This window comes from Hylaeus anthracinus, unplaced genomic scaffold (assembly GCF_026225885.1).
Source record: "Hylaeus anthracinus isolate JK02 unplaced genomic scaffold, UHH_iyHylAnth1.0_haploid 5, whole genome shotgun sequence".
Taxonomy (NCBI): domain Eukaryota; kingdom Metazoa; phylum Arthropoda; class Insecta; order Hymenoptera; family Colletidae; genus Hylaeus; species Hylaeus anthracinus.
In genome coordinates, this window is record NW_026535322.1 from 6,146,431 (window position 1) to 6,158,340 (window position 11,910).

General features: G+C 34.0%; 2 protein-coding genes across 5 annotated transcripts; one reads left to right on the top strand and one right to left on the bottom strand.

The window, feature by feature from the left end:
* The first annotated feature begins 18 nt into the window (after positions 1-18).
* On the top strand, positions 19-3,530 carry LOC128895275 (mRNA export factor GLE1). Its single transcript, XM_054157736.1, has 8 exons — positions 19-575; positions 652-951; positions 1,019-1,387; positions 1,454-1,544; positions 1,616-1,885; positions 1,994-2,298; positions 2,383-2,761; positions 2,846-3,530. Exons 1-8 carry the CDS (start codon positions 528-530, stop codon positions 3,106-3,108), a joined length of 2,025 nt encoding a protein of 674 aa, XP_054013711.1. The 5' UTR covers positions 19-527; the 3' UTR covers positions 3,109-3,530.
* LOC128895281 (UTP--glucose-1-phosphate uridylyltransferase) lies at positions 3,519-11,414 on the bottom strand. 4 transcript variants are annotated; one of them, XM_054157753.1, is made up of 11 exons: positions 7,605-7,831; positions 6,315-6,379; positions 6,031-6,239; positions 5,527-5,709; positions 5,233-5,438; positions 5,075-5,150; positions 4,841-4,987; positions 4,544-4,682; positions 4,344-4,481; positions 4,100-4,266; positions 3,519-4,018 (listed from the first exon to the last, which is right to left on the bottom strand). In XM_054157753.1, the coding sequence occupies exons 2-11, from the start codon at positions 6,373-6,375 to the stop codon at positions 3,806-3,808; spliced, it is 1,539 nt and encodes a 512-aa protein (XP_054013728.1). In that variant the 5' UTR covers positions 6,376-6,379; positions 7,605-7,831; the 3' UTR covers positions 3,519-3,805. The 4 variants fall into 4 exon arrangements, with proteins under 4 accessions (XP_054013728.1, XP_054013726.1, XP_054013729.1 ...); XM_054157751.1 differs by having other exon boundaries at positions 6,315-6,395; positions 7,605-7,830; XM_054157754.1 differs by lacking the exons at positions 6,315-6,379; positions 7,605-7,831 and adding an exon at positions 11,281-11,414 and having other exon boundaries at positions 6,031-6,267.
* Positions 11,415-11,910: the final 496 nt, after the last annotated feature.

Genomic DNA, 11,910 nt, shown 5'->3' on the forward strand with positions numbered 1-11,910 from the left:
CACCTTGGTTTTATGCCGCACCACGTCTACTATGCCTGGTCCCTATATTCCTATGTCCATGGTTGTGCTAGACATTCTAGTATATCTATCTGTATCTAAATCTATCATTGATCAGGATCAGTGGAATGCACCCAAATGCACCCATTGGCTTTGTGTCCCTCTAGTAACTAGTACATACTGGTCTAAACAATCCCATATAAAATTAAAATAATCGATCCTGTTCCATGCCATGGTCCACTATGGTTCAGATCAACAGTTTTAGAACATTTTGGAATAACTGATGAGTGAATGGCAGTGAATGGTTATATGTCATGTTGGAACATTTTTAAATAATTAGTGGAGTACTAGTATTTTAAAATACACCAAACCTCATACACATTCTATTCCAAAATCAAAATTAAAAATGTTTTATTAAATTCTGTTTGCATGTATCTGGACTGAATGCCGAAACTAAATTTTTAGGTTATAATAACATCTCTAAGATCTTATAAATAGTGAATTTCTTAAAATTCAATAAACCATATCCTATGTCTCTCAACATACTTCCAAAGATGCCTCACTCTAAACATGAGACTGTAAGCACATTTCTATCGATTCAATCAATTCATTCATCGCAAATCTTTTAATATAAACTTTTACGTTCAACAACAGCCACAAATTACGAACGACATCGCTTCAGACTTCACCTCTCTGAAAGTATCCGCTTTAAAGAAAGCTTTTCGCATCTCCGGGAACATAGACAGCATCAAAATTGGTCCCGATTTAACACCAACTGAAAATGAGATCCAGCAATCAGAGAACACAGAAAATGAACAGAATTCTTGCAACATCAAAGATCCATCAAAGTCCATTCATTCGCAGAACAACAAAATTTCTCTGCAGAGCGGCATTGCATTCTCTGTTAACAAGATCTTTTTGGAGAGTGAGAACCAAAGGAAGGAGGAAGTTTGGGTAATTATTTATTTTAAATCTCAGAAATATGTATACTTAGTTTTCTGAAATCTTTGTGTATCTTTAGAAAGAGATTGAGCGTCACTGGCAGAACATGAGGGAAAACGGCAAAGCTATAAAGGAACATATGGCAATCTCGCGCTTTTATTTGGCTAAGGAGCGTGAACGAAGAAGCAAAGAGAACTATGCATATATATTGGCGGAGGAAAGAATTGCAGAGCAAGAAGAAATACGGAGGAAACATGAAAGACACAAAGAGTTGGAGGAATACAAGAAACAAATGAAAGAGAAAGAAGAATTGGCTAAAAGTGTATTAGCTCTTCGAGAGACGTTCCGAGCAAAGTATTGCGAACTTATTACTCTGTCTGCATCTTCCTACAGCGTGAAATTGCAAGACTTGCTTAATCAAGAGGAGGCTATACATGAGAAAGTTCAGGTAAGCGCTGAAATTAGTCTTAAATTTGAAAAGAACATGTAACAATATATGTAAATATATATTCAGACAGGAGAAGCAACAGCTATCGATTTAAATTCTATGAAAAAAATGGTTGAGCTAATCGATGAAATGTTGTGTGCATTTAAATTAGAAGCAGGTGAGGTGTCGTTCTTTTTATTTTCCACGATTTTCTAAAACCAAATGTTTATGTTTTGTTGCATATTTCAGAGAGGATAAACGCTCAGTACGAGGCAGATTTAGCCAACATGGAGAGTGCGAAGCAATGTCACTTTCAACCCATTTGCGATGTTGTCGTTTTCGAACAGACGAGTACCGATGACACTCAAAGCAACGAAGACAAATATGGAGACAGCGAACCACTAGAAAATGTACATGTAACAGAAAATGTAACTGTTCTAAATATACCACAAGTAACCCCAGTGGTGGTTAATAAAGAAGAAATTGTTTCACTGGAAGAACATGAGAGTATGCACGAGAGTGCGTATTAATTATTTTAGTTATATTTCGAGACACTTTTCAAATAAGAGTTACACTTGACGCACTGCACATATTTTTTATAAATACACGATCTTCATCTATTTTCAGACAATTTGTACAAATACGTTGACAAGGAATCTCTACAACGGTACATGGATAGTCAACAGTTCCTAGATTATTATGCGAACAGCTACAATGACTTTGTGCAGGCTGAGAGTACAAGAAAGTTTCGATTTGAATGCCAAAAAGCAATAAATATACCAGTGAATGCAATCTCTGGTATCAACGAACAACATCTAAGAGACAAATACGAAAGATTGCATAATCTTCTCACAGGAAGGGCTATGCCAAATGTGAATGAATATCCACAAGGGATAGCTTTCTGCAAAAATATCTTAGCGAAGAAAATAGTTGTATGTAGCTTAGTTCTTGCTGATAATATTAACGTGGTTGTTGTATAGTAAACCGTACCACATTTAATGTTTCTTTTTTAACAGAGCCAAGGCGAAACACTTGTTTCCAGCAAACCAAAAATGGCATTTCCAATTGCTGCGGTAGTCGTTGCTCTCTGGAACGATCACTCTGACTTTGGTGATCTACTTTTGTCGCACTTTCACAGCGCTTGTCCATTTACTGTTCCTGTGTTTCTTCCAAAGATGGTAGACCAATCGGATGAGAGTTATTATACGTCGTTAGGATACAAGTATAATGAGGATGGAACCCTTGAGAAGTATGATAAGTTTTTAAAAAGAATGTCCGGTTTGATGAGGCTGTATACTTCCATTATCATCACTTCTCAAAGAAAAGGTATTAATAAAAGCAATCCACATGGGCTTCAGTACGCGTGGCGATGGCTGGCTGTTGTTTTAAATACTGGTAATTATTGTAACTATTATACAAGGCGAGTCACCCAAGATTTGTACCTAAAATATCTCATTTATATGGGTAATTTTATTTCAGAACCCAGAACAGAGGTAGCAGACATCTGCGCCACTCTTTTGTTGGACATGCTCGAAGTCGCTGGAAACTTATTGTGGACTGCCTATCCAAACCAATTTCCAAAATTGTTGATGTTGTTGTCTGAAAAATATTATCCCTGCATGCAAAGCGTAGGATGCGTTAGCGGTGGCCCTTTAGTACGTCTACAAGAATTTTTGAAGAACAGTTTAACGAACGGCTCCGTGCCACCACCCGACGGTCGACTTCCTCCAAATTTTTGGTGATTCGATTTGCTTTGTTTACCTTTTTTCATCCATTGTACAATTTATAAAGTGACTTTTGATAATGGTTTACGTTACACGGGAGCTATTTTCGAATCAATCTATAGTAGACTTTAAGAATATTTAGAGATCAATTGTTTCTGGCTTATTTGTACATATAAAAAATGTTGAACATTGTATATATTATACTTTTTACGCGCAAAGATGAAAAACTAGGTATAAAAAAAGAAGCAAATGATGATATTGCGTGTGCCTATGTATAATTTAAAATAAATAATGTAGCCCGAGTAATGTAGTAACCTTGGAATTTGACAATGTCGTTGACACTTGATGTGTTTTTATGTTACATCATTAGACAGTTATTTAAAAATAAGTATATTCGCATACAAGGAGAATGTAATAAAAGTAACAAATATTGAAAACAATTTGATATTCAACTAACATGTTTACAATCTTTCATCACCTTCGAAATAGCATTTACATAGCTATGCCATTTATACATTGAAATTATCTCTTCTAACATTAATTACTTTAAATCGATTATAATTCTCTCATGTTCGTTTAAATGTACATGTAAATTATAACGTATATATCCTTTTTGAAAACATAATGAACCATTTAGTATTAAATAAATAAAATCATGTGTTTTCTTCAGACATTAATCGTAATAATCGAAAATAATCAAAATCTAACGATCCATTTAATGATCCAAAATACGTAGATTACCAGATACAATCTTATTTTCTAAAATTGTACCTGATGGAAGATCGATACGCTCTCCATGATTAGCGATAATGATAACAGTTCCTTTGAGAGTCACTCCTTTTCCAAAAGTAACGTCACCAGACACAGTCAAGTGATCTAATTCTAACAGGTCAGGTATAGTTGGGAATCTGGTGAGGAATTCTTTGACCTAAAATAAAAGATTTATCACTTATTTAACATATAAGCAAGAAAGTAGAGACTTTTTATAGGGTTCAATGAGGATAATGACCTTGGAGAAATGGTTATCGCCTAGCTTTATAAGAGGTGTTGTAGGGAACATTCGCTGAGGACTCATCGCTAAGGAACCATTGCGCAAAGTATACAAATTACTCATGACAAGCATCAAATCTGAGGTCTTCTTTACTGGCAAAAATCTGCTACGTGGCACATTTATACCTAAAATACAGTCAACATTACGTTATAGCAGTATCATACAGAAGCTCTACAAAGAATAAAAATTCTGGATTTCTTACCAATACTTCCTTCGAATGACTTCATTGCAGCCCCCACAGCTGTTTCCAGCTGAATAATATTCAGACCATTTGAAAATGTCTTATTGTTGACAATAATTTCCATGTTTAAAGAATTTGATGAAAGTAGTCTATCGACAGCTGCAAGAATTGTTAGCGTTACAACTATGAGTCACGCTATGAGAAGAAATAAACACACGTACCACTAAGTTTTATCCACAAGTTATTTGTATTGAAAAACTTGAATGTCTTTACAGATTTAAAGTCATCTACGTGATCTTTTGGAACTTGTGCGATTTCAAGCAGACGGAGTTTGTCTTCGTATTTGATCAACGTTCCTCCCTACAAGGACATATAAAAATCTATAATTGGATAAAAGTTGGATAAAGAGTAATTAAATTATTTATTTTAGATTTGTAAAATATAGAATGGTTTGTTCTTAAGAAGTTACATTTCAAAATATATAAATATATTCTATCGTATAAAAGAAATTTTATTACCTTCACATCAGCTCGAGTTTTGTCAGTCACCTCCATAAGAAACTCGAGAGGAGGTGCTTCACGTTTCTCCAATAATAATTTCAAAATTTTGAAATCTACAGTCGCGCCCAAATTATCAATGTTTGAAATGAAACAATACTCGCGTCCCTATATAAACACGACACTCATTATAATTAATCGTATCAATCTACAATATTATTCTTAATTAACACATATTGAGGTAATGAAATATACTTCTTTCAAAAATTTGTTCAGTAAACCTGAATTTCGAAAACTTTGGTAGAAATCTCCGTGACCTGGAGGATACCACCTGCAAATGAAATTAATATTGGTTTATACATGTAATTTTATATTTATTGTAAAGATATAGAAACATTGGAGATTGATCTTACGCTTCGATATCATCTTGGACATCACAGTGTTTAGCAATTGGAAGCAAAGAATCTCTGTTGATACGAGGGTAGCAGCTTTGATTGAATGTTTGAATATCTATATCTATTCCTTTGTATTTTCTTATGATTCGTTGTGTGTCCTCATCGGTGTTGAAAGAATTCATCAGAATGAGGGGTACATTGGCATTGTAAGTTTTGTTCAAATACTGTTTACGGAAAGAAATGGTTGTTAGTTCTTTAGTTCTCTGGTTAGTTTTCTTTAACTTTATTATAATGTAATTGTACATGTGTTACCTCAATTTGCTGGACAGTAAGATCGAGAAAAGTGAGACCATTGCGAACTGCGATTACAGACTTTGGCCCGTGGCATCCCATGCTAGTTCCAAGTCCTCCATTCAATTTAATAACCACTAACTTATTTAACAGGGCTCTCACTTCTTCTCCTTCTGGGGTCGGCAAAGAATTGTAATCTCTTATCTGAAAATTTTTGAAAGTAAATTGTAATTTTTTAACGAGTTTAATTTGGTAGCACTGTACTGTCTGGATGGTAACATTACAGGGGAATCCCAGGGCTAGTAATGGTCTCCACTTGCGCATACGCACTGATGATACATCTGAGAATTGTTTCAAATTTCCTCAGTACAAATCTAAATTGTAATGCAATTTTTGGATTATTAATCGCTTATCGATAGAAATATAAAAGAATTGGGACCACGCATCGTTTCCTACAGCTACTGCACGCGTATGCGCGAGTGGCAGCCATTATTTAAAATAAATAAATAAATAAGATTGATTTACCGCATCGTCTGGAAGCTTCTGTATACGATCCCATTCTAACGAGGGGCCTTCCTCTGCAAGGAACCTTTGAAAGAGTTCGGTGAAGCCGTTGAATTGTCGCTGAAATTCCTCCTTGACCTCCCCTGTCGCTGTCCCCTCGAGTTTCTCCAATTCACGTTGAAGTTCGATCAGGGCATCGCGTTTGGTCCTCTCACGAAATGCCTGTGTATCTGAGGGACTGCGTTGATGACCACGTGCCTGCGGATTCGTTCACCAAGAGAGGATAGAATATGAACAATAAATACCTTTCCCTTTGAGCAATTTTATCCCGTTATCGGCGCCATCCAATTTCGCGAATTTTTGCATGGTTCTGGACACGATTTATTCTTTAAAAATGTCAATTGATTATGTATTTTTTGAAAGAAAGCAAGAAACAATTGGCGATCGGTTGCACAAACTATCGTTTTTTTTTTTAAATTATAACGAACTGAATTCGATCGAGGTTCCAAAAACAATGCACGAATTACAATTTATAATTTTCCTGGTTTTTTTTTTATGAAATCGAAATGTATTTTAGGTTTCGTCGTAGAAATCCTGAAGTAAACATATTTACGGCAATTTCGCGTATTCATAATTCATATTATATAAGAAATTTAAATTTTAGTGCCTGTATTTGTGGAAAAGAAGAGGATCTTAAATGGTATCAAGTGAACCAAAATGGCCGACCCTCGGAATATCGTGGTTCACGCTAAATGGCGCCACTGATGCTGCGGCCCAAAAAGGTGCATTAGGTTAATTGGCATGAGATAGAATTAAGACTTTTGGCGAAAGAAAATAAAAAGAATTAAAAATTTGTTAGAACTTTAAAAGATAAAGGAGATGGAAAAATATTTTTTTTTTACTTGTATAAGTGTAAATATGATGCAGCAAGTTTAACGTTTAATATCTGATAAATTTATAATTACTATATATTTATAAACTAATTTGATGACATTCCGAGTAAAGATAATGTCTGTTTAAACATTTTTAACAAATGTCTCGTTTTTATCCAAAAATAAAAAAGAAAACAGACAATATTATCCCTATTTGTTTTTTGAAATGACTAAAATGGAATTGTTGAGAACGTTGACCTTGATAACACATGTCAAGGTCATTGGAATTCTCATCTCGACCATACTATACACTTGAAAAAAGTACAGACAGTACAGACAAAATATATACATTCCTTGTCAACATTAAAATCTTGTCATCATTAACAATTCGCACAGACGAAAGAATGAAAAATTCATAAAAAAAAGATTCCCAATGATATAACATTTCCTAATGCAGATGTTATCTGTCAAACGTCAGTCGTGACGACGTACAAACGTCCCTAATTGTCCTCATCGCGAATAGGTGTCAGGTCGAGCAACGTTGAGTGCTTCTGTTGATTGATAATAAAAAGTACTAAACGCAAATAAAACTCTAAACAGAACGACTATATTTCGCTAAACTTTTAATTCGTTAAAGATAAATTTCAAAATTAAAGAATCTAATTTTAGTTCGCACATGTACAACCGATCGTTTGACATTGCTTCCAGAAACAACACACTCACTTCGATAAAATAGTGACTCTATAGAGCAAAAATAGCTTCAATTAATTCACTGAACGACGATTTTCCAACGTTTAAGGTTTAAGGCACTCGCGGCTCCAAATCGAGCGCGAACCGATACGACCGGAGCGAAGATGACCGACACGACGCGCGCACGTGAGTCGACACTCGACTGAAAAGTGTCTGTCGTCACGCAAATCAGCGACTCACGAAAGACAACTGGCTAACCGACTCTAACGAGTGTATCTCGTCTTAGAGGAATAACGTACGATATCTCGCCATTATCTCCGCGACCTCCGGACGCGGTTTGTTATCATAACGGCCTGGAGCGGCCCGGTGACCGCTGTTTTGTTTATCGGACGATTCATGAACGATCCCGATCGTTCGTTTTATGACTGACTGGGTAATTGTTTCTGTAGCTAATGGAAGGAATTACGCTTGCAGTTCTTATCTAATGCATAGTTGAAAAGGGGGAGACAGGAAAATTTCAGTACGTAGAAAATTCGAATTGCAAGTAACGAGGAGTGACCGGAAACTGCGAGTCTTTAGGTGAAGATTTTGGAAAAAAAAAAAAAAAAACTAACTGTCGGAAGAGAGTATTTTTTAGCAGTTTTTGGCGGGAAAGTATGTAAAGGTTGCATCATTGTCAATAATTGTATAGCTCTTTTAATAATGAACATTTTTAATCGAAATTTTGTTTTCATTGTAGGTCTCATAGAACCCTGCTAGAAAACCCACGTTTTTAAAAATTATTTTCCACTTCCTCGGTCAAAATGAAGCATATCTTGTCAAATAATATACAAGCGCAACCTCTATTGTTTATGAGAAAAAAATTCCTAAAGAAAAGAAAGATTAATGTTTTGACAAATAGCGATTCACGAAAAATGTTCTTATAGGATTCGTTTTTATTTCAAAACGTTTTGCGGCTGATTGAGTAATAGCTCTGGAGCTTCTGGAGGAATTAGGCTTGCAATTGTTATCTAATGCATGCTCAAATGCGAAGATAGGAAAATTTCTTATGTAGATGGAAAATTTTCTCGATAAAACACAGTCGATTCTTTCATTTGGAGCAGTTAATTAGTATACTGGCGTCTTCAATCTACACATGTGTTAAAGTCAAGGTCTTCTACGATCTGGAACGTACATGCAATGTGAAACTTTAGAACCACGATACGTAGTATTAGATATATTTTTACTAATATCCTGGAAACTAAAGCCGAGTGGCGGTTATTATTGTAGGAAATGATTATTCAGAGTGTTAACCTTGAGAGAATAGTCCAAGGTCATCGAAAACAACGAGATAAAATATTCCAAGTAATTTGCAAAAATGTAATTTATCGAAATGTAAAAAAAAAATTATAGGAAGATAACAAATACAAGTTAATTATTTTAGAATATTATTTCAATTTTTTAAACTTTAGATTTATGATGTATTATAAAATGACGAGTAATTCTTTCAATTAATCGTAGATAAGATTAAGTAAAAGTACTGATAAACGTACAAATTATTTGGCAATTACTCACAAATTTTTATTGACTCTTGTATTCTTTCGATTAATCAAAGATAAGGTTAAATAAAAGGATTGATAAATGCATAAATTCTGTATCAATCTTTTAAAAACTTTTGATAACTCTCGTATGTACTCTTTTAATTAATCTGTTGGCAATTTAATGCAATTCATTCGAATAATTTAACGATAACAATCGTAATAAACGAGATAAAATAAAAACGTAAGATGCAAAATTCGCAGGTAGCCTAATAATGAACATTTTGGAGTGAAACTTTTTTTCGTTGTTGATTTCATAGAACCCTATACAAAATGTATACAAAGTTTTCCCCTAAAATCAAAACCCAATTTCATAAAGGCTCTTTGTAAATTTACTTAGTTACTAAGTATAAATTTTACGTTTTACCATAAACAATACATTTTCTTTTTACATTCTTTGAAATTCTTTTGGTATTATTTAACATGTGTACAATTTGTTTTAAACATATTTTAAAAATAGTAATTTACAATACTTCATGAACAGATAATAGAAAAGTTAAACAAACAGATGGAAGTTACCAGTGTTTAAGAATTGAATGCTCATGCTATAGGTGAATCGACAGCAATGATGCATCATGTTGAGTATTACTCAGCGAAATCAGAAAAAGAACAGGAATCATAGAAATAAAGATAAGCACAAAATCGCCGCGTAATACACATAGATTTAAGGAAAAATGGATAAGGCAAAATTGTAAGAAAAATGATTGACAATGAATAATGAATATAGAATAATCAGTGATAAGTGGAACGAAGACTTTTGTACTCCATTATCTGTGATAATACAGAAAAGAAGCTTACATAACATTTCTATGCAAAATTAAAGACTCTTTAAATATGGTTTAAGACACTTTTAAAGATGTTTGTGATTACCATGGTATAAATTTATGGTGTGTTAGAAAAGTTATATCATCTTTATTAGATTGAATGACAAATGGTACGTATGCAGAATGGTTTTTATTTGGAAATCTGTATCATAAAAGTATCTATATTGTAAGAATGATTAACTTTCTTTCTAGGAAGGTTTCAGTATTTGTCATTATTAGTTTGAGCATAACAAGACAAACAGTGACTTATGACCACTCTATCGATACGCTAGTTTCTTGAACTTTCTGAGAGCTGAAGCAGATTACTGGTGATCGAACACCAAATGCAATGGACAGTGAGCCAGTTTTCAACCACATATGTTGAAATTGATTTGAAGTTAGATTAAACACTTGAGATTATCATGCTAAGGTATCAGTTCTTATTCTATTAGCAAAGATAGCAATTTTTGTCTAAGAATCTTTTTTATTTTGAGCTGATGAGAAGAGTAAACAAGATACAAAAGTGAGATAAGGCAATAATAGTGATGATGATTCCAATTAACTATAAGTTGCTGAATAAACAATTCTATCGGTTAATGAGTTGATAATCTATAATATTGGCGAAAACAAGTCTTAGTATAGTGTTGATAGTAAAGTAATAAAATGTTCCAAATGGAAAGCAAATTAAATGTAAGCAGAGATTGCTTAAGATAGATCAAAGTGGACACCCTAATGTTTAATTAAAACCAAAATGTGAGACATATTATGTGTTACATATGATTTAACGTATTATCCATTTAATTTTAGTATCAGAATTAATTATAGTACATGGTGACAGCTACAGATAACCTTCTATTCTAAGCATGTGTGTGTTATAGCGATAATCCACACATTCACTTACTATTTCTGGAAAACTATGTTTAATATTTACATAACTATCTATTTACAAATGTCGCAAAGATACTCTCAAAGGTGATTTAAACTTAAAAGAACTAGTGATACTATTCAGCTTTTGTGAACATGAAACATTGAAAACAAGAATGATTTGATTAGAAGAATATTTGTGGTAGGAATGTTGTTAGGAAAAGAATAAAAATTAAATAACCTTAAAATGTCCCAAAAACTAGCCTTGTAAATAAGTAGTGGTATGAAAAAGTAATAAATAGTAATATTAAAATTTAAAAGTATCTATTGTGATAAAAAAAAAAAACAGAAAAATAACGGACTGTAATCGAGTAACATTAAAAACACAAAATAACTATTAAACGATGGTTTTTGCTGACATTTCAGGATAAAATGGCGGGGACAAGGGATGGAATAATGCTTTACCTTTCTGTCATCCACTTGAAGCATTGTTAGAAACTGCTTAGCACAACAGAACTTCCTTTCTAACGTTCGTCTTTTGCAATCTCACAGATGATACAAATAGAAAAAGCTTTGGATTCAAGTCAATGTATTTGGATTTCGTATTATCTGTATATAGCAGGTGTGCTCAATATGGGGATCCTTTAATTTCTTGAATAGTGCGTATGCCTACGTACATGTGTACACGCATTATTAATTGGGTGCAACCAAAAGGGTTGTCGCTCGCTGAGCCGCTTAGTGAGCGGGTGAGCTTACAAATTATTCGCTTTCACCGCTCTCTGTAGCTATTGGGTGCATTCAAACAGGCACCGCTCACTAAGTGCACACTGAGTATTCACTGAATGGATTTTTTTTGCATAGAAACAAGTGGAAACAAATCAATTTTTTTTAATGGAACCTTCTTTATTTTTATTCATATTACAGGGTGTCCCAAAAATGTTGTACCACCTTGAAAGAAGTGGTTCGGGAGGTGATTTGAAACAACTTTTTCCTTAGCGAAAATATTGTCCAAGGCTTCGTTGAGGAGATATTAACGGAAAACACTGACCAATCAGAGCGCGCGGATACCGTTGGAGCGTCCGCGGTAGCGAAGGC